The 22,844-nt window shown below is 36.7% G+C and overlaps 1 protein-coding gene across 6 annotated transcripts; it reads right to left on the bottom strand.

Annotated features, from left to right (window-relative positions):
- Positions 1 to 7,874: 7,874 nt before the first annotated feature.
- Positions 7,875 to 22,342, bottom strand: LOC126381719 (uncharacterized). 6 transcript variants are annotated; one of them, XR_007568951.1, is made up of 9 exons: positions 22,181 to 22,342; positions 9,404 to 9,531; positions 9,184 to 9,318; positions 8,961 to 9,095; positions 8,742 to 8,876; positions 8,506 to 8,640; positions 8,291 to 8,417; positions 8,046 to 8,190; positions 7,875 to 7,913 (listed from the first exon to the last, which is right to left on the bottom strand). XR_007568951.1 is itself a non-coding variant. In XM_050031171.1 (5 exons), the coding sequence occupies exons 2-4, from the start codon at positions 9,313 to 9,315 to the stop codon at positions 8,152 to 8,154; spliced, it is 306 nt and encodes a 101-aa protein (XP_049887128.1). In that variant the 5' UTR covers positions 9,316 to 9,318; positions 9,404 to 9,840; the 3' UTR covers positions 7,875 to 7,913; positions 8,046 to 8,151. The 6 variants fall into 6 exon arrangements, 1 of the variants encoding a protein (XP_049887128.1); XR_007568950.1 differs by lacking the exon at positions 22,181 to 22,342 and having other exon boundaries at positions 9,404 to 9,840; XR_007568953.1 differs by lacking the exons at positions 8,742 to 8,876; positions 22,181 to 22,342 and having other exon boundaries at positions 9,404 to 9,840.
- Between the last annotated feature and the right edge of the window lie 502 nt (positions 22,343 to 22,844).

The following is a 22,844-nucleotide window of genomic DNA, read 5'->3' as shown; positions in this document are numbered from 1 at the left end:
CTGAAAACATGACTTCTTTCTATTTGATAAAGCTGAAAGTTGTGCAACAGACCGAAATATACCCAGCTGTTTGCAATTACTCATGAGATGATAATCTAGCGTGACATTGATTTTGTTGATAGCCATCATTTGGACGGGCCGTCATGATAAAGTTATGATTACATTGCACATCTAGTCTTCGCTAATCCGAAAATGATATGGTTATTGGTTTTGGCACAATATCCTATGAATTTTTAAATTATATTAGTTAGTGTATTTTCGAATGCTATTTGCAATAAAATTTTCTTATAAGTTCTTTTTTTTAATATTTTAAGCTATTTCACATGTTTCGTGAAATTATTATTATATTTACTAAAAACAAGTAAAGGCGACGCTTTTCAAAGCGTTCTGCCAGTCGTTCTACACGTGCGGTCTGTGGGTCAGCTTTACGCAGCGAACTTATGGAGCTCTGCGTGTTCAATATAATAACGCATTCAGGATGCTGTTCGGACTGCCGCGTTATTGCAGCGCCTCATTAATGTTTGCAGAGGCGCAAATTAATTGCTTCTATACAATCATGAGGAAACGTTGCGCCTCCTTGCTGCGCCGCGTGCGCGCCAGCTCGAACAGTATCCTGAGTGTGTTAGCAGACCGGTGGGACTCCCCGCTGCTGAAGTGCTGGATGCAGCTGCACGCTACTGTGCCAAGGGTCGCGCGTGTGTATTAGCTTAAGTTGTATAAGTTGTTACTAACATTAGAATATAAGTTGTTTGTTACTAACATATATGGATACAGTCCGAATTAAATAATTTGAATTTGAATTTAAATAAATGTTATGTGGCCATTGCACATTTAACTTGAAATCAAGCAAATTGAAAGGAAACAAGGAGATAATTTATTCATTTTATTTAATTAAATAATTCAATGAACTCAGTTTCAAAACTTTCTATATGTATTTGTATTGGAGTGTTTTTCAGTAACTATTTTTGTGTTTGTTTCGCATTTTTGTTCTAACATTGTTCCTTTTCGTGTTGTTTCAGATAACATCAGCAAATCCAACTCTGCAATAACTTTCCAAAATCTTCCTCAAGACTGTTACTTTTTAGATTATATGTTTTCTGTTAGTTTAAAAGGTGAATCGCCGGTCGAGTAGGATGCCAACGCGAGAGAGAATCAAAAGACGGAACTAGCTATTTATTTAAAATATATATATATATATATTTAATCAATTTAGCATTAATCAACATAATAGTTATTTTTGTAGCTATCCCATGTATTCTATGAAAAATTGAGTTTATACCAGATGGAATGATTTCTCCAACGAGATTGTGAATTATTTATTCATTTGTTTTGTTGTTATATTTGTGAATGTTTAATCTAATCACAATGGATATTTATTGGTATGTTAGTATGGAATGTAGGAGACCGGTGTAGAGGGTGTATATTTGATGGACCAAAATGGACAATATGTCGTCAAACGTGTCTTTGCGGAACAACAAACAGAGGAAAGACAATTTGATAACGCGGAAGCAGGATAAGTCTCCAGAGAAGACTATTAGGGGGACGCGGGGGGCTTATAGGGGGATCCCTTCGACGTCCAAGCGGGCTGAGGAGGAGAGCGATGGCTCCACAGAGAGACTGGACCGACCAAAGAAGTTTCTATCGCAGAACAAGAGCGGCCTCGGCCTGGGCAAGAGGCCGGACTTCTCGCTCAAGAACAGGAACGTGCATTTAGCGTCGTCGCGGTATGGCCAGGTGAGTTGCTTATACTTTGTCTTTTATGCTAAGGCTGGTCGCATTTTTGACCCAATGTCGTAAGAATCCGCTACTAGGGAAAATGACAAGCTTTCTTTTTGGGAGCGCGCACACTGTGTCGTTGAAGACACTGATCTAACACTACTGAGTGTTCGTAAAGTGCGACCGGGCTAACCCTGTGTGATCAATAGACGCATTTGCAGTCTACGGAGAAACACGCAGCGCCTATTCGTCGAAGACTATAGTTTTTGTCGCGTCTACAGTGATAGCGTGCACCATGCGTAGATTCTTAACTGTTCTAACTCATCGCGTATTTTTAAATTGTTAATCTCAAGAGACTACTTATACAAGTTTTCGCAGCGTTCACTGTCTTTACTGTGTGTTAGACTGTGTACAAGATTCCTCAAAGAATTTCGTTCATACAGTAAAAACTCAAGTATTTATGTAATTTGACATCTGTTTTGTGAAGATGAGAAAGAATAATGAAATTTTTGCTTAATATCTGTAGGAATCCTCGCCGCATGTCGTGTATTGTTATGGATAGATAGATGTTTATTGTTTCTAGTTCGTCGGTTTCTACATTGCTCAATGCAGTCGTAGAGATATGTTCTTTGTAATGGACTTAAATCTTGGTCTGATAAGTGTTTTTTGATAGGGCTAACGAACTATCAGCAAATAATTGAGAAAGTGTCCTTACACTTTATGGAAAATCCGAAGTGCTTTATGTGCGGCGAAGTCCTCACCTCCTCAATCTTCAGGTTAGTTAAGCGGACCATGTGAATTGGTGCAGGGCGAAGAGGTACCGTTCTATACGTAGTAGGTATTTATTTTTATTCTATGACATTACGTACAGTTCGACATAAGCCGCCTTCCCACGCTAGTGTCGCGTGATATATTGAACCTGTAATATTTACTGCCGTCTGCCGGTCATTGTTACCATCGCTTTATTATCTGATTATTCCAAAAGAATGTTGCTTTTCACATACATAACACGTACATACATAAACAGCCTATTTACGTCCCACTGCTGGGCACAGGCCTCCCCTCAATCAACCGGAGGGGGTAAGGAGCATACTCCACCACGCTGCTCCAATGCGGGTTGGTGGAGGTGTTTTTACGGCTAATAGCACGGCTTAACGTGCCCTCCGAAGCACGGAATCATCTTACTTTTTCGGACAATCAGGTGATTCAAGCCTGAAAAGTCCTTACCAAACAAAGGACAGTCTCACAAAGTGATTTCGACAATGTCCCCATCGGGAATCGAACCCGGACCTCCAGATCGTGAGCCTAACGCTCTAACCACTAGACCACGGAGGCTTTTCACATACTCTGTCTTATTTATTTTAAATGTAACTTTTATAAGAAGTTACGAGCAGGGTTCGTGTACATAATGAATTGAGTCGGTTTTGCAAACGAGCAAACTTGAATCGTGTGAGTTGTAAGGATTACCAACCTGAACAACACTGGTGTCAGGGTTATTATTGAGCCGCCAAAAGCCCAGACATGGCTCATGTAACTACTGCGTACATCAGTAAGTAGTTACGGGGACCAACGGGAACAAGTTTCGAAGTATGGATCATCTTACTATCGAATAATCAGGTGATCGGGTGAATACGATTATTCACCAGCCTGCGATGCGTTCACCTATCTCCCAGGCATGCTGTAATAACCGACTGAATGATTGTGTGCTTTTTAACACGAAGGACTATTATATATGCCGTTCTATTCTATCGTGTGGGTTGTGAGGTGAATTACCGACCTAATCAACCCTGGTGTCAGGGTTATTATTGGTCCGCCAAAGGCGCCTGACATGACTCATGTAACGATTACTTACATCAATAATGTAACTGGGACCAACGGCTTTCGAACAATCACCTGAAATGAGCACCTGATCAGCCTGTAATGTCCTAACCAAACTAGGGATCACAGAGTGATTTTTGTGATATATCCCCACCGGGATTCGAACCCGGGACCTCCCGATCGTGAGCCTAACGCTCAACAACGGCCGTTCGGCCAATGGACGCAGCGAATGTATAAACAAATGAATGAATGTATGTATGATATATATATCGCGTCGTGAGGTTTTCGTGCCGCGAGGTTTGAAGATAAATTATAACACTGACATAGTTCCTAAGTCATTGTTTTATTAACAAAATTAGCCACGTGATGTGTCCATAAATAAATGTATTATTTTATTACTTAGTATCAAAACCAGCTGGAAGTTATCTTCTAATTTCTCATGATTCAGCTCACTCTGATAAGGATTACAAACGTGAGTTACATCACTCCATTTACCTTCTCTGAAATCCCTGAAATTCCTTCGGAAAGGTCTTGACATCTAACGCACCAACTGAGATCCTAGGCAGTAATGCAAATGTGTGTTAATGAGTTATATTTCTTAGCACGTGGGAGACTTGTGTAGGTTTGGGGTCGGGTTAATTAAGTAATTAAGCGGTACGTCGCCATAACGGTATCTTTGATGACTACACCTTGGATTCTGTAATGACTGATGTCTGATATATAGACAAACATAACGGCCTCCGTGGTCCAGTGATTGAGCGTTGGGTTCACGATCCGGAGGCCCCGGGTTCGAATCCCGGTGGGGACATGTCACAAAAATCACATTATGGTCCCTAGTTTGGTTAGGACATTACAGGCTGATCACCTGATTGTCCAAAAAGTAAGATGATCCGTGCTTCGGAAGGCACGTTAAGGCATTGGTCCCGGTTACTACTTACATGAGCCATGTCAGGGGGCTTTGGCGGCTCAATAATAACTCTGACACCAGGGTTGCTGAGGTTGGTAATTCACCTCACAACCCACACGATAGAAGAAGTTTAGTTTTTCCTTGTTATGTGTACAATAGAGAAAGTAATAGATTATATAACAATAAGACTTGGCATATTGACTATTAACATATGAACCGACTTTGATATCATTGTAATGTATATATCGACGGTAAAAAGCAATCCTGCTGTAAACCACACCCTGGCCAATTTTTTTTTATTTTTGATTCGGAATCAGAAAAACAATTGCGTCGAATGGGTTGATGGGGTCGGTATTCCACCTCACAACTCACACGATAAGGAGAAGACTACAAACATAACAAATACAGTTGCATCCAAAGAGAAAATTAAATCGAAGGAGTCTGACTTGAATCCGCAACTCTTGTCAAGCCGGGACGAGCGTGTTAACCATGCGAAATTTTCGATCTATATCGTCATTATGCCGATGCACATCCATCGCAAGATCTAAGTATCCACACTTCACCGAGCTCTCTGTTAGAACAACGCGATAGGTTGGCCGTATCGCCGTCTATAATGGCAATACTGTCAAAATGGAGGAAGTACAAAAGACAGTGCAGTTTACGGCGTAATACCACAGAGATAACACGTGCAATATAACTTGGTGACGAAGCGAATCTATTTATAGAATCTAGTTATAGAATAAAGGCACGATTTATTTGATAATGCTCCTCTGTTTCATATAGTGTTTACTATGTTCTGGTACTATTTAGAGATTGCTGTGTCGCTATACAAACTGTTCATCACGTCTGTATACGTTAGCCGTTATCGGACGTAATCCTAGAAGCGGTAATACACGTCAGCTTTTTTCGTCAGGTTCTCGGTTGTAGTATTGCATGCATAAACTCATACCTATTTCCCACTGGGTTAAGCAGAGACTACGGAATTCCATTTGCTATGATCCTGACACACTGCTCTTGCTTCCTCCACATGCATCAATCGTTTCATACACGCACACCGTATAGTAGAGTGTATAGTGTAGTATGTAGAGTGGGTCGTAGTATACGAAGGACGTAATATACGATCCCGACGACCCGATTACTCTAGCCACAGAGGCAGCCAATCAGCTCGCGACACCAAACACTTCAGGACCCCGATACCGACCCAGTCAGCGTGGTCCACGATTTCTCAATCAGCGCTTATCGCTATCGAGCCACTAGGGTCGATTAATTCTTTCAAATATTTTACTTCTCAGACGACGCCCTGAGCCGAGGTTCGCGCCCAACTGGGCACCCTCAGGCTTGTTGTTTTAAACGTTGTACCTGGTGAGAGCCTTCAGCGCTCCCCATTTGTCCGGCCAAGTAGTTAATGCCGTCTGCGGCAAATGTACAATAAGTCAGGTCAAAAAAAAGGTCGTGGTATTTATGAAATTTTGTTAATTGATTACCGAGTTACTACCCGCGCATACATTCGTATTGTACCTATATTACTTTTTCAACCTTAAATTTATTAAGTGTTAATTTATACCTGTACTGCCTGACGTGAATTTGACACATCTTAAACCCATTATAGGTTTCAGTGTCGTAATGTAAGAATTTTATAATATATTTTGTAATGAATAAATAAATAAAAAATAAAGTCTACATGAAAGTAATTCATCTGAGAAATCAATATTGCGCAAATGTCAAATTGCAATTATTGTTGTTTTTGATGAATTGCTTCCATGTGGCCTTTTTAACCCCTCCGGACTATCACGGTTGTTAAACTATTTTCATTTAAACACAGAGGAGTGATGCACTGGGCCAGTCCCCCTGAATACATTGTCGAGTTATAACCGTATAGGAAACTCTTTCGTAGTTTAAATTGCTAGATGACTAAATTGTCTATTGTGTCGGAGTGAGTCCTACATCTTTTATGTATACATCGTCTTTCAATCTAGCACAACAAGCGTATGCGACGACATTGTCATCGTATTGCAATACATACATGTATTCGTCAACATAGGGCTGGTTTGGTTTGGTGGTCTATATTGGGTTGCATTTCCCTTCGCGGGTTGGAAGGTCAGACAGGCAGTCGCCTCTGTAAAAAACCGGACCTGTCAAATCTTCAGGTTGGGTAAGCGGACCCTTTAAGAAAATCTGATTACTAAATAAAGACAGATCTAGAGCTAACGAAAAACATCTATTTAATAAAAAAATATCTATTTAACTTCATCATAAGTCCGACATTTTATCACGTTTTTTTCTATGACGAATTTTGTGTTTCGAAGTTTAGTAAAAAATAACTGATTTGACTAGTTGGATACTAGTTATGGGCGACAGGCTGCTTCCTTTTCACCATAGGGTTCATCATGTCCATCTAAAGATCCTTCTTCTATCGTGTGGGTTGTGAGGTAGAGTACAGAGTTAAGACAATAGTTAAACAAAAACTTTACAAAAAAGGTTATTATAAAGTTAGTGATTATTTAGAAGATATGAATGCATGGGATTAACTGTCTGAGAACTGATATTAGGCAGCTAAATTACTCAATTGTATACCAATATTTTATGTTTTTTTTTAAAGAACGTCTAAGGCCCTTTGCCGAGGTTTTTCTTGTAGTTTCTTTTCCCCGGTTATACTATACAGGTTGTGAGAAGCTGCAGTAGTTTTAGGCGGATGAGACGTTCGTTATGTAAAAATTGACGATTCAAAGTGTAACTATGTTACCTGCTGAATAAAGATATTTTTTTGATTGATTGATTACCAATATCATAAACCCTGGTGTCATCTAAGGATTATTGTCTTTGATTACTTGTGGTTCTACCCTCTCCAGTTGATTGAGGGGAGGCCTGTGCCCAGCAGTGGGACGTATATAGGCAGTTGATGTTACTTGTGGTTCTGCCCACCCTGTATGTATACGTTATTTATATATAGGAGTCCGTTTATAAATCACCCGTGCACAGCCCACGTGATCCGTTATCAGTGGTGTTATTTATGGAATAATTAATGTTCACGTAAAGCGTCTAAAATTATACATCACTGATCTAATACTGAGCTCTGACATGCCAGTTCGGCTTATCTTCATTTGCAGTGATATACATAGACTAGATGGTGCTAAGTGCGCTCGCTGCTAAAGCAGCTTCGCGGGCGTTGTATGTGGATTGACGTTTTCGTATAGTTTGTTTCGCATCACAGATTTGTAATAACTATTAAGACAGACACAAAAAGAAATAAAAAAAATGTGTAGGATATTGTTAGTTTATTTTTTGTTATAAAAAAAATAAAAATATAACATTATATTCTCTCTCTCTCCCTTGCATTGTTCTCATATGGTGGTGGGGTCTTTTATCCGAGTCTTTTCCTTCCACTTCGCTCTGTTGGACGTATCGTCTGCGGAAACATTGCAGGAACAAAGATCTTTTTTGATGACATCTGCTTCTTTGTCTTCTGTATTTCCTGTTACAAATAAAATAATATTAATTTATTTATAATAACGTATATTTATAATAACGTATAGATATAATATCCTTTTCTTAGTCGATAGCGATACGTTTTTGGCAAAGTGGTCGTGGTCGTCATGTAACGTACCTAGATTCTTGTCACTATTGATTGCTGGCTGTCACACTGCTGCATTCATTGAAGAAGCTACCGACATCAGGCTTGGTTGATATAATACTATTGTATTAATATTGTATTAATAATCTCCTACGCAGTTTTTTGCCTTCTGCATTTCCTATAAATAAAATATATATTAAATATTATATATAATTTCTTTTCCTTGGTCGATAGCGATACGTCTTTGCCAAAATAGTCGTGGTCGTCATGTAACGTACCTCGATATCTTGTAACTTTTGATTGCTGGCTGTCACACTGCTGCGTGCATTGAAGGACTTCAGGCTTGGTCGATTTTATTCTATTGCAATCATAATCTCCTACACAGTTTATTGCACTCTGCATTTCCTGTGAATAAAATATATATTACATTTTTTTTCCTTAGTCTATAGCGATACGTTTATGCCAAAGTGGTCGTGATCGTCATGTAACGTACCTCGACATCTTGTTACTTTTGATTGCTGGCTGTCACACTGCTGCATTCTTTGAATGAGCGGCCAACATCAGGCTTGGTTTATATAATACTATTGTATTAATGATCTCCTACGCAGTTTTTTGCCTTCTGCATTTCCTGTAAATAAAATATATAATTAAATATTATATGTAATTTATTTTCCTTAGTCGATAGTAATACGTTTTTGCCAAAATAGTTGTGGTCGTCATGTAACGTACCTCGATATCTTGTTACTTTTGATTGCTGGCTGTCACACTGCTGCATTCATTAAAGGAGCTGGCAACATCAGGTTTGGTTTATATAATACTTTTGTATTAATGATCTCCTACGCAGTTTTTTGCCTTCTGCATTTCCTGTAAATAAAATATATAATTTATTTTCCTTAGTCGATAGCGATACGTTTTTGCCAAAATAGTCGTGGTCGTCATGAAACGTACCTCGATATTTTGTAACTTTTGATTGTTGGCTGTCACACTGCTGCATTCATTGAAGGGGCTGCTGACTTCAGGCTTGGTCGATTTTATTCTATTGCAATCATGAACTCCTACACAGTTTATTGCCATCTGCATTTCCTGTAAATAAAATATATATTATAATTTTTTTCCTTAGTCTATAGCGATACGTTTTTGCCAAAATAGTCGTGGTCGTCATGAAACGTACCTCGATATCTTGTAACTTTTGATTGCTGGCTGTCACACTGCTGCATTCATTGAAGGGGCTGCTGACTTCAGGCTTGGTCGATTTTATTCTATTGCAATCATGAACTCCTACACAGTTTATTGCCATCTGCATTTCCTGTAAATAAAATATATATATATTTTTTCCTTAGTCTATAGCGATACGTTTTTGCCAAAGTGGTCGTGATCGTCATTTAACGTACCTCGATATCTTGTTACTTTTGATTGCTAGCTGTCACACTGCTGCATTCATTGAAATAGCGGCCAACATCAGGCTTGGTAGTACTATTGTATTAAAATCTCCTACGCAGTTTTTAGCATTGTGCATTTCCTGTTAAAAAAAAATAATGTTAATTTATATATATTAACTTTTATTTATAAATATATACATATATATATTAGGTGATTTCCAAACTACCCAGGAGGTACACCCAGTAGCTCGCTTTTTTTCATGTGGTTCCCCCGCTAATCGAGGCCGCATCCACCTACTTATATGAGAAGTAGGTTCTATCTAATGAGTTAGCAATAGTCATTCAATAAGCAGAGAAATGTGAAAGAAAAAGCAATTTTTAGCTAAGGAATTTAAAATAAAAAGCAATTTTCAGCAATTAGCATGCAATAAGCAAAGCAATTACTCAGTAATTGTCAAACATAAGCGAGTTGTATAATTTAAAGATATTATTGACAATAACAAACACGTACCGAGTTTGTTAATAGTTACATTGAGTTGTCATCGCTAAGTTGACCAAATTATTAGTACAGGTTATCACATTCACTAAATGAAAATATGTGTTTTTATCAATTGTAACAATGCTTGCATGACCTAACCAACCGTTGGTGTTGTGGACGCCAATCTTCAAGAGACAAGTGGACGGGTGTGAGGAAAACTGGCAAGATGAACACGTCGGTGTGGGTGCGACTGGTGCACGGGAGAGAAGTGGAGCTAGTTGGCAGATGGAATTAGGCATCACTCTCTTGCTTCAGTTAAGTTCCTCTCAGATCAGGTGGGTTGTCGCATGGATGAACATCGCATGGGTTGGAGTAATTCGGAGTAGAACTGTCCATGTTGTTCCCTTCATCGTAGGCACTTCAGTGGACTGTGGATCGATCAACAATAGTTACGTGAGTTGGCTGTCAAACCGATATGACGTGCCAGCCGAATCTAGCGACCAGGTATGCAGGGGATGGAGGTATCCTGTGGAATAATCATATCAGCAAAGGTGAAAATGTCGGTTGGGAGTGAAATGGAGGGAGAAGGAGAGCTGCAGTCAGCGGTCACGATCTTGCTGTAAATAGACTACATGCTCAGTTTACGTGTAGTTGTAACTGTTCGAAGTTAATTGAAAACGATCGATATGCAAATTCCTGTTTAATGAAACGTTTAGAAGTAATAAATGAACAGGCAGGTGTTTTTTCGGTATTTAAACGCTAAGACCGTTGTTTGTTTATTGATTAGCAGTGGTATGATGAATTCTTGGATACTGATGAATGCTAATAAGCTAAGTATTTAAAACAAAATCACATTCAGAAGCATTAAAAACACATTAAATTAAAGAACGAAATAATACCGTATGAAATATTATTTAATATAATATAAAGGATGGAAAGAAGAAATGACAAGAATGCTATTTAGCGTGACATGGCTCTAACCAGATCCACTGGAAAACATAAAACAATATAAAACCTAAGTTTTAGTTTAGCTCATACACGATATTATGTTTTTTGAGGAACCGTGTCATGCGAAACAGTGTTCTATTGGAAAGAATAGTAAGAAGAAATGCAAAGAACACAATTTAGCGTGACATAGCTCTAACCAGATCCACTGGAAAACATAAAACCATATAAAACCTAAGTTTTAGTTTAGCTCATACACGATATTATGTTTTTTGAGGAACCGTCTCATGCGAAACAGTGTTCCATTGAAAAGTATTGTAAGAAGAAATGTAAAAAACACCATTTAGCGTGACATAGCTCTAACCAGATCCACTGGAAAACATAAAACCATGTAAAACCCTAAATTTTTGTTTAGCTCATACACGATATTATGTTTTTTGAGGAACCGTCTCATGCGAAACAGTGTTCTATTGGAAAGAATAGTAAAAAGAAATACAAAAAACACCATTTAGCGTGACATAGCTCTAACCAGATCCACTGGAAAACATAAAACCATGTAAAACCCTAAATTTTGTTTAGCTCATACACAATATTATGTTTTTTGAGGAACCGTCTCATGCGAAACAGTGTTCTATTAGAAAGAATAGTAAAAAGAAATACAAAAAACACCATTTAGCGTGACATAGCTCTAACCAGATCCACTGGAAAACATAAAACCATGTAAAACCCTAAATTTTTGTTTAGCTCATACACGATATTATGTTTTTTGAGGAACCGTCTCATGCGAAACAGTGTTCTATTGGAAAGAATAGTAAAAAGAAATACAAAAAACACCATTTAGCGTGACATAGCTCTAACCAGATCCACTGGAAAACATAAAACCATGTAAAACCCTAAATTTTTGTTTAGCTCATACACGATATTATGTTTTTTGAGGAACCGTCTCATGCGAAACAGTGTTCTATTGGAAAGAATAGTAAAAAGAAATACAAAAAACACCATTTAGCGTGACATAGCTCTAACCAGATCCACTGGAAAACATAAAACCATGTAAAACCCTAATGTTTGTTTAGCTCACACGATATTATGTTTTTTGAGGAACCGTCTCATGCGAAACAGTGTTCTATTAGAAAGAATAGTAAAAAAAAATACAAAAAACACCATTTAGCGTGACATAGCTCTAACCAGATCCACTGGAAAACATAAAACCATGTAAAACCTAAGTTTTAGTTTAGCTCATACACGATATTATGTTTTTTGAGGAACCGTCTCATGCGAAACAGTGTTCTATTGGAAAGAATAGTAAAAAGAAATACAAAAAACACCATTTAGCGTGACATAGCTCTAACCAGATCCACTGGAAAACATAAAACCATGTAAAACCCTAATGTTTGTTTAGCTCACACGATATTATGTTTTTTGAGGAACCGTCTCATGCGAAACAGTGTTCTATTAGAAAGAATAGTAAAAAAAAATACAAAAAACACCATTTAGCGTGACATAGCTCTAACCAGATCCACTGGAAAACATAAAACCATGTAAAACCTAAGTTTTAGTTTAGCTCATACACGATATTATATTTTTTGAGGAACCGTCTCATGCGAAACAGTGTTCTATTGGAAAGAATAGTAAAAAGAAATACAAAAAACACCATTTAGCGTGACATAGCTCTAACCAGATCCACTGGAAAACATAAAACCATGTAAAACCCAAAATTTTTGTTTAGCTCATACACGATATTATGTTTTTTGAGGAACCGTCTCATGCGAAACAGTGTTCTATTGGAAAGAATAGTAAAAAGAAATACAAAAAACACCATTTAGCGTGACATAGCTCTAACCAGATCCACTGGAAAACATAAAACCATGTAAAACCCTAAATTTTTGTTTAGCTCATACACGATATTATGTTTTTTGAGGAACCGTCTCATGCGAAACAGTGTTCTATTGGAAAGAATAGTAAAAAGAAATACAAAAAACACCATTTAGCGTGACATAGCTCTAACCAGATCCACTGGAAAACATAAAACCATGTAAAACCCTAATGTTTGTTTAGCTCACACGATATTATGTTTTTTGAGGAACCGTCTCATGCGAAACAGTGTTCTATTAGAAAGAATAGTAAAAAAAAATACAAAAAACACCATTTAGCGTGACATAGCTCTAACCAGATCCACTGGAAAACATAAAACCATGTAAAACCTAAGTTTTAGTTTAGCTCATACACGATATTATATTTTTTGAGGAACCGTCTCATGCGAAACAGTGTTCTATTGGAAAGAATAGTAAAAAGAAATACAAAAAACACCATTTAGCGTGACATAGCTCTAACCAGATCCACTGGAAAACATAAAACCATGTAAAACCCAAAATTTTTGTTTAGCTCATACACGATATTATGTTTTTTGAGGAACCGTCTCATGCGAAACAGTGTTCTATTGGAAAGAATAGTAAAAAGAAATACAAAAAACACCATTTAGCGTGACATAGCTCTAACCAGATCCACTGGAAAACATAAAACCATGTAAAACCCTAAATTTTTGTTTAGCTCATACACGATATTATGTTTTTTGAGGAACCGTCTCATGCGAAACAGTGTTCTATTGGAAAGAATAGTAAAAAGAAATACAAAAAACACCATTTAGCGTGACATAGCTCTAACCAGATCCACTGGAAAACATAAAACCATGTAAAACCCTAATGTTTGTTTAGCTCACACGATATTATGTTTTTTGAAGAACCGTCTCATGCGAAACAGTGTTCTATTAGAAAGAATAGTAAAAAAAAATACAAAAAACACCATTTAGCGTGACATAGCTCTAACCAGATCCACTGGAAAACATAAAACCATGTAAAACCCAAAATTTTTGTTTAGCTCATACACGATATTATGTTTTTTGAGGAACCGTCTCATGCGAAACAGTGTTCTATTGGAAAGAATAGTAAAAAGAAATACAAAAAACACCATTTAGCGTGACATAGCTCTAACCAGATCCACTGGAAAACATAAAACCATGTAAAACTCTAAATTTTTGTTTAGCTCATACACGATATTATGTTTTTTGAGGAACCGTCTCATGCGAAACAGTGTTCTATTGGAAAGAATAGTAAAAAGAAATACAAAAAACACCATTTAGCGTGACATAGCTCTAACCAGATCCACTGGAAAACATAAAACCATATAATCTTTAAGTTTTTATTCTGCACTTACTATGTATATTATATTATCATTGTATATTCATGGTAAGTTGGATTTACTGTAGGTGTATGCAAATTAATAACAAGCATAGTTGTTTGTTATTTGCGTCATTATAAGTAAATAAATAACGAATGTAGACTTAAAAAAATAAACGTAGGTAGTATGTTGGTTATGACTGTACACATATGAATTAAACTATATGCAGTTACTTTCATTTCTAATAACATTTGGTGTATTTGGTAACATTTAAAACTAAACAATTTTACCAGAATTTATAAAATATGACTCGCTTTCTATTTTTTTAACTAAAGGTGTTTTCTTTTACCTTTCAATTTTTAAGTATTTTTTTTTTGTTTTAGCCATATTTGATTTGAAAATTTGAATATCAAAGTTTCACGTTGTTAGGTAGTGCTTTCTTCTCCAATTATTGTTTTTCCAAGTAGTAGGTATTTTCTAGCAATTTCACTTTATTTAGCCTGTATACATGTATTAATTACTTTATGTATGGTTTTTGTATCGATGAGTGATCATTCTTCTGTCAATACTGGTGAGACCCGCTTGTGGGAGGCCAGAAATTAACATGATCAAATTTGTTTTTGAATTTGCTTAGAATGGTATAGAACATTCATTGTTGTTGTTCATAGGCTTAATTATTTTTACATACACCATTAAAGGTAAAGCATGGTCGTACTTAATATCCTCCTGCGGCTTAGATTTTCAAACACAATAGCGAAACAATGGGATTTGGTTTAAGGACTTTTTTCATGTTTAGCCCATCTGACAGTCGTCATATTTACCCATGTTTATGAATGAAATTGTTCGTTACTGCCGGATACAGGTAATTATTGACCTATTTTATTCCACAACACAATAAATAATGTTCTAAATAACACTTTTCATTTATATATTTGTAGCCACAAATCTGTGCAATTGATGAAGCGTCTTTGCTGACACAATGACGATGATGATTCATACACCATTGAATGCTAATGTATAATATTTTACTGTACTGATTCAACGTACCATAACACATATTCTATATTCTGTCCGTTCCATTACATGACACACGAGTTTTACTATGTAGCGTTTATGTGTACTCATTAATCGATTTCCAGCTTGGCATTTGTTTAAGTTTTTGAATATTTCTTCGAGCAGACATTTGTAGTAATGTTATTTCTTAAATTTTCCTTGATGACGAGTAAACAGGCATCCGGGTAGTTTCCTTTCTTCCTTATATTTATTATTTAAGGCGTATATTTTCTTGTTTATTTACTTAATTCTAACTTATATAAAATATTCTTTAGTACAATTTTAATGGAACTTATATTTTTTACAAATCAATATAATTTGCAAATGTTAAATACATTAAAATGTATACACTACACATTACACAAATTGAATCGGTTATAAAAACTTATTTTTCATTGTACATTTATTTTCCTGAATTAATGAATGAAAATATCAAGTCGTTTGTGTTATAAAATAGCTAATCCAACTTACCATGAATATCGTATTTTTTTTTATTATTTTAGTAAATATATTTTGCTTACTGCTTAGTGAATGATAAAAAAATAAGTGACTAAAATGACAAAGATTAATTTTACTTAATGTAAGTTAGGTATTGGGTAAAATGCTTTTGAATGATGATTTGTTTAAATATACTCGTAGAAGTATAATTACTGCATAACTTATTGCTTTAAGTTGAGAAAATAGCACTTAGGAGAAAAATGTATCAATAAACATCATTGGTGTCTTCATCGAAATATTTTAGTATTAATTTATTGTTTATATACGCACTTAAATTTGGTAACAAAATCATTTGTATAGCGTTAGCGTTATAAAGTAAAAAATGAACATCAATAAATCATACGTTTGCTTACAAAAAACAAACAGTTTTAGCGCTTAAACACTGAAACAGAATTCTTTTCAAATAACTTCGAACAATTACCACTTTAATACACCTAAACTAAACATTGTCCATGTACAGCGAGATCCTGAATACTGATTACAGTTTCCGTACTCCCTCCTTTCCAGTCCTAAGCGACATTCAAACCTTCACTGACACGATCATTCCACAGGATACGTCCATCCCTTGTATCCCAGATCGCAAGAATCGGCTAGCACGGCATAGCAGCTTGACAGCTAAAACTCACGCAACCATTGTTGATCGACCTACAAAATCCACCGAAAATGCCTACGACGATGGGAACAACACCGACAGTTCTACTCCGGATCATTCCAACCTGCGACATTCATCCATATGACAGCTTACTTGATCTGAGTGGAACTCAGCTAAAGCAATCGAGTGATACCTGCCTCCATCTTCCAGCCAGCTCCACTTCACTCCCATGCACCGGTCGCACCCGCAGCCAAGTGTTCATCCTGCCAGTTCCCTTCACGCCCGTTCTCTCGTCCCCTAAAGATGAACCTCCACAGCGTTAACGGCTGGGAAGGGCATGCACACATTGCCAATTGATTAACACACATTTTAATTCAGTGATTGTGACTAATAAAATGGTAAACCTAGCTTTTGAAATTCAATGTAACCATCATCAAATCGAGTGCAAGCTTGTTAAAGTCAGTTCTATCGTTAAATAATACGAAAAGAAGAAAAAACAAGATAGAATGAATATAAATAATAATAAATAATTCGCAATATACGATAATTTCAGCACATGATTTAACCGATCTAAAAAAACCCAATAAGCTTAATAACAGAGATGAACTGTTCAGTCTTTTCAAGAAGTGCCACCCTAAATAAAGTTACGTTAAACTTAAAAGTTCTGATATGATAACGTTATTCGAGAAAGGTTGGTCATTTTCGATTCGGTGCCTGGGTAGTAGTACTTTTATGTCACGTCTTTCGCGAACGCGACCTAAAGCTACATACAGTTGACCGTGACTAAACATATCAGATCTAAGATCGACCCCAACGCGACTAATCGTTTGACCCTGGCTCTTGTGAATAGTCATTGCATAACATACCTGCAATGGAAATTGACGGCGACACATCTCGTAAGGGCTGTTATGTTCTATAGGCGCTTTAAAAAGAATTCGAGGGATCAAATAATCTCCTAGTTCACCTTGTTTCCGAACTTTAATAATATATGGAGATGTTTCAACAACTATTACTTTGGTGCCATTTACTAAGCCGTCCGCGAAACTAAGATTACGCGTAATTACACAAACACATTCTAATTTTAATTGTAAGTCGAAATCTGGAACACCTTGTGGTCGAAGTGTATGTAAAAATTCGGGACTAAAATATACTTGATCAGCGTTGTCGCTTAAAACTTTGTCTATTGCATAAAAATGTAATACTTCTCCTGGTAGTTTGTCTAAAATAACGGCATTAATTTCTCTAACTGCATCGTTACGGGTGCATAGAATCGCTCTGAAGGAGCATACGCCTGGCTCAGTAAGGGTAACTTCTGGGAATACAAAATCAATTAAATCTTCTAATTCAGTAACATAATCAATGGATTCAAGTTGGACTAATTGCAAATCATTATTATTTGTTTCTAACCTAAGAGTAGGTAATAAATTTGAACCCAGTTTTAAAAGAAAATCTGCATACTGTGCGTCATCCTTACATCTCTGTGAAGTTACCAAACTAAATTTTTTTAATTGTTTCCAAATAGGTGAAGTTTTTAGTGACGCGTTTAATATATCAAAATTCGTTCGTGCTTCTGGGACTACAGGAGGAATTTGACGAAAATCTCCAGCAAAAATAATTATTTTAGAACCAAAAATTTTGTCTGACCTCATCAAATCCTGCAATGATCTATTTAATAAATTTATAAGGTATTTATGAGCCATCGGCGCCTCATCATACACAATGAGATTAGAATTATAAATCAATTCAGCTCTTTGAGTACCATTAGAGATGTTCCAGTATCCGCTATCATCTAATAGATGTAAAGGAAATCTAAACAAGGAATGAGCCGTCATTCCGTTTGTGTAATTTTGAGCAGCAATTGCAGACGATGCACAGGTTAAAGCTATACCTTTAAGGTTACCGCGGATATATGCAGTTATGACCTTCAATAAAAGCGTTTTCCCGGTGCCGGCGGGACCATCGATAAAAATCGCACAGTTGTTGGATTCTCGGTAAACACTATCAACGCAAAGCTTTTCCACGTAATCGAATACGGCACGTTGATCGGGAGATAACTGTGGCAACCACTCTTCTACGTATGATTTCAAACTATCTAAATCATATTCAGTGCGTTCCCTATCCAACTCCGTTGACCTATAAATTACTTCCGGCAAACCTTGTTCTATTAACGAAGTTCCGTGTCTGCGTAGCATTCTATCTATTTGAATGAGGCACATGTTAAACGCGTTTTCTTCGTCATCTGGCACCCTGTAAAGGAAATCTTCGGCCAATTGACGTTTATACGTGTTCCACAGTGACGCCACTGAGGCACCATTAACAGCTAGCGTTACAAAAAAGCTACGAAGTCGTGGTCCGGTTAAAAAAGTGGAAGCTTCTTCCATAGCCCGTTCATATTCGACTGCGTCGTCCGCAAGTCCTACGAATTTGGCAGCTTCTTGAAAAGTTGTGCAATTTGGACCTCCAATTTGAAGTAAATCCGCGAAACTACGACAAGGGTAAACACTTAAAAGAAGTCTTAAAAAGAACTGTTCACCTCTGTTCGGCGCGACCCAAAATAGACGCGCGACGAGCTCACCCCGCATTCTCCGCGTAAGAAATTTGCCGTTTTGCATTTGCACCGCCTGAACTGTCTTTAAACAAGGATCTTTCGCATGAATGTTATAATTTTCAAAAAAGTCTAAGTATGATACCCGATCAAACTCCTCAGTTAAAGGCCTACTGAAATAGTCTAAAAGATCTGAACCTGCATTATTAACTGCCTCGTTCGCGTGGCCAGGCTTAAAAAATACCGAATTTTGATCGGGCAAATGTACTGTTAACATTTTTACCGTAGGGTTCCTAGCTACAATATCAAATTCGAGAACACGCCACGCTGCTTCGCTAGAACTAATATATCGCTTAGTGACATATTGTTCGATTTCATCCTCACGATGTTCTTCATCAACAACGGCAATACGGGCTTCATCAGGTCCTTTTGTCATATATTTAAATAAATACTTAATTATAGCACGCTGTGTGGACACTTCTAAATTTATGTGAGCATCATATTTTAGGAGAAGAGCAGGATTATAAGGAACGACCCACAAATCATTAACTATTACGTCTCTGCCGCGATATTTAATAATCGCCTGATTTTTACTATTGCGACGTAAATGTATAAAACCTCTATCGTCACTGAAGGTGACTGGTGTTTCTTTTTTTGGAAAATATTTTAAACAGTTTTTTTTTTCACTATTCCAACACGGCAAATTAGTTCGGTAAGGAGGGCCGCATGGACCGTGTATCATGTGATCCATGACAACTTTGTATAATAAAGTTTGTGCTGGATCAGGTATGGTAGCTCGAACAAACTTATCAATATCCAGACTTTCTACTGGTCCACCACCTTCCACTCTAAAAGCAATATGCGCATGTGGTAGTCCTCTTTTTTGGAACTCTATAACATGCATTATATAAACAATTTTTCCGAACCATTTACCCGATTTTAAATCTTTTAATAACTCTCCGAGTTTTAAGTTGAAAACTCGAGCACAAGTAAGGGGGTCTTTTGATCGACCTGATAATGTTGAATTTTTTATTTCAGGCCAGTTGGGGTTACATGTTAAAGTTAAAAAATATGATGGTGGACCTAACCTGTTTACCATTGCTATAGCATCCAGGTATTTCTTTTTCATGTATCGTGGACCCCCTGTGAATGAGCTAGGTAAATAAATTTTACCAGGTTCTACTCCACCTTCTCCTAAAATAAACTCGTCATTAATTAATTCTTGGAGTGGAGCTACTCTTAGCCTGTTTTGTTGTTTTGTTTGGCTATTTTTCAAAAACCGCAAGCGTTCTTCTAAAATTCTACAAAACATATCGACTAACCACTCTTCAGATAAACGACCAAATATGCTAAATCGCGATTCGGATAAAAGTAAACAACGGACATATTTAACCTGATTAAGCTTATTGCCCTTATTATCTCTCATATCTGGATGCCAACCAGTATTTCCGTGAGGATATAAGAGAGGATACTGGAAAGTCTCGTATAAGGAATCCATTATATCTATTGTTCGAGGCCTACCGTCTGCTATCTTTTTGACTACAATACAGCGTGGAGAAAATTCTTCGCGGTCTGTACTAATAATTGCGGCAATTTCTTGACCAATAGGTTGATCTCCGAGGATGTTACCGTGAGTCGCACGAGTAGTTTTTTCGAACTTTAAGAAAGCTTCTGATGATACCTCTAAACTTAATCTTCTAAAACAATTTATGTATGGATTAACTGTGTGCATGAAACCTGTAATCATTCGAACTACCGATTTATCTAAACTTAATTCGCCAGCTAAACTTTCTCTTTCGCTACTGTCATTTATGTAAAAATTTATATTATTCGGACTTTCATTGTAAGATAAATCAAAGATACGGTGGTAAATACGTCCTTGAATTTTTAGAAAAGATATACCTTCTGGATGATGGAAACCGTGGGAAACACCTAATGCCGAAAATGCAAAAATATTATTATAAGCGCGTGGTCTATTTAAAAAAGCTGGATTTGTATAAAATTCTTCGTTTAAGGGGAGAAAATTTTGAACATTATAGTCACCTGAATGACAACACCATTGCCGACGAGATTTCTCTTCTTCGAACAATGGAGCATTGCATCTTGGACATCTATATGTTTGCTCAGACAGAAGCGACGTATTTTTTAAATTATATAAGCGAATAGTGCTGAGTTCATGTCCCTGTTTTTCACCTATTAAATTTTTTGAATATCTCAGCGGTGTTTCTATGTTACGACAATTTTCTGTATATCTTTGTGCTGCTTTTTTGTTAATTTCCGGGTGGAGCTCGTAATAACGTTGAACGGCCGCGCGATGAACGTCTGGGTTGTTCTCGTTATAACGTTGAACGGCCGCGCGGTTTATGTCTGGATTGCGTTCGTTATACCGTTGAACGGCCTCGCGGTTAATGTCTGGATTGCGTTCGTTATACCGTTGAACTGCCTTGCGATTAACAGCGGGGTTTTTCGTTGTATATTTCCTTACAGCTTCGCGATGCGCATTTTCTTTATTCGGTTTTCGTCCGCGTTTCTGTTTTTTGGGTCGGCCGCCTTTATTTTTAACGCATTGGTTTTCGGCTTGATTACCAATTCTTTCTAATAGGACAACTGGTTTTAAAATTGACAATTTCAAATCATTTGTAGTGTCATAAACATCTACAGGATTTGTATCAACTTTCAATTTACTATCTAAATTTTGCACAGAGGTTTTAATCGGGGTCAGTGTTGACTGATAGTTTATCAAAATAGAATCTAAAGTTTGATTCACATGTAATGGTGATGATATTAAATCTATTAAAATGGACTGTGACGTTTCGGAACTAACCTGGGTTTCATTTTGCCACATAAGGTCGTCATTTAATACTCTTAATCGAGTTAATGAGTATTCGGAACCGTCGTAAATTTCATTCGCGAGTAAAAGTTTTGCTAGCGCTTCGGTTGAATTACATTTAAATAAACGTGCTACGTAAGGACCGTCCTCTGGTTTGCCCTTTCCTATGTTAATGTTTTTGCTGTTAACCGCATGGCTGTTAAAGAAATAATATTCACCATTAAAGCGCCAAAAACTAAAAGTATAACCCTGACCCGTAAACAATATGCTATCCGTACTGTCGTTGTGATTTGAATTGTTTACATTATAAGCAAATTCCGAATCAACAGTATAGTCATTAGTATTAAAAAATACTCTGTTGTCCAAAATATTCTTTAACGTTAATAAACCTACGTCTTTATTCGCGGGAGTTGTAGGATACGTATTAGAAATGATCCAGTTGTCCTCCATGCTAACTATATTTACGACGTTACTCCCGACGCGAAGCTCATTGGGTAATTCATCTGGCATAAAATAACTGACACCCCTCTGAAGTAAATATTTTAACTGCATGTAAAGTGTATCCCCCATTTTTAAAATTTCATCAACTTCGGCAGTAGTGAAACATGCGCGATTATGGAATACAGAATAAATTGAAGCGCATGCTGAGATAACCGTACATTGCGAATTATTACCTTCATACACATCGGAGCCTTGGTGTGTTAGACCTAAGGAATTAGTAAACGTTAGATATTAATTTATTTAATAGATAAGGCAATACACCCTATTTTTGACATCCCTACTGTCTTTAGTAGGAAAAAAATAAGATAATTTTGATATATTCCATGCTATCTAAACAAAAATATGGTCCAATCTGGTTCTAGGTAATGGTCATTTTTTTTAAAAACCATTTTAACCTCAGTGCGAACGTTAAAATTTGAGAAATGATTAGACTGTACCACTAATTTAAGGTGCTAATAATTAGGCAGTTTACCCTATATACTTAAATTAAAATATTATTTATCAATATTATCATTCTCCAATAATGTAATTTTTTAATAAAAAAATAATTCACAGATATAATTACAGGCAATGCAATAACTATTATATGACCATTAAATTACCTATTATTAAAAAAAGAAATAGTAACCTACGCATATACAATTTCAGTCGGATCAATAAACCTAGGTAGTAATTTGTTTAAGCCTTACGTATAAAAATACACAATGCCGCCTTTACATTGTAAACGCAGGCTAAACCCTACAAGATTTATCAAAATAATGTACTAAGTATTGTACACATTAAAAAGGTCCACTGAAAACTCCGCGATGGTATATGTGTATCTCTTATGGATATCTT

This window comes from Pectinophora gossypiella, unplaced genomic scaffold (genome assembly GCF_024362695.1).
Source record: "Pectinophora gossypiella unplaced genomic scaffold, ilPecGoss1.1 Pgos_97, whole genome shotgun sequence".
Classification (NCBI taxonomy): Eukaryota; Metazoa; Arthropoda; class Insecta; order Lepidoptera; family Gelechiidae; genus Pectinophora; species Pectinophora gossypiella.
This window is presented reverse-complemented; position numbering and strand designations above follow the sequence as displayed.

Bases quoted from the DNA above. Each gene is read 5' to 3' on its own strand.
- LOC126381719 (XM_050031171.1), bottom strand. From the start codon at position 9,315: ATGCAGATGGCAATAAACTGTGTAGGAGTTCATGATTGCAATAGAATA. The intron at 9,096-9,183 runs GTACGTTTCATG...TTTTATTTACAG, and splicing joins AAAAGTTACAAGATATCGAG to GAAATGCAGATGGCAATAAA. The intron at 8,191-8,960 runs GTACGTTTCATG...TTTTATTTATAG, and splicing joins AAAAGTTACAAAATATCGAG to GAAATGCAGAAGGCAAAAAA.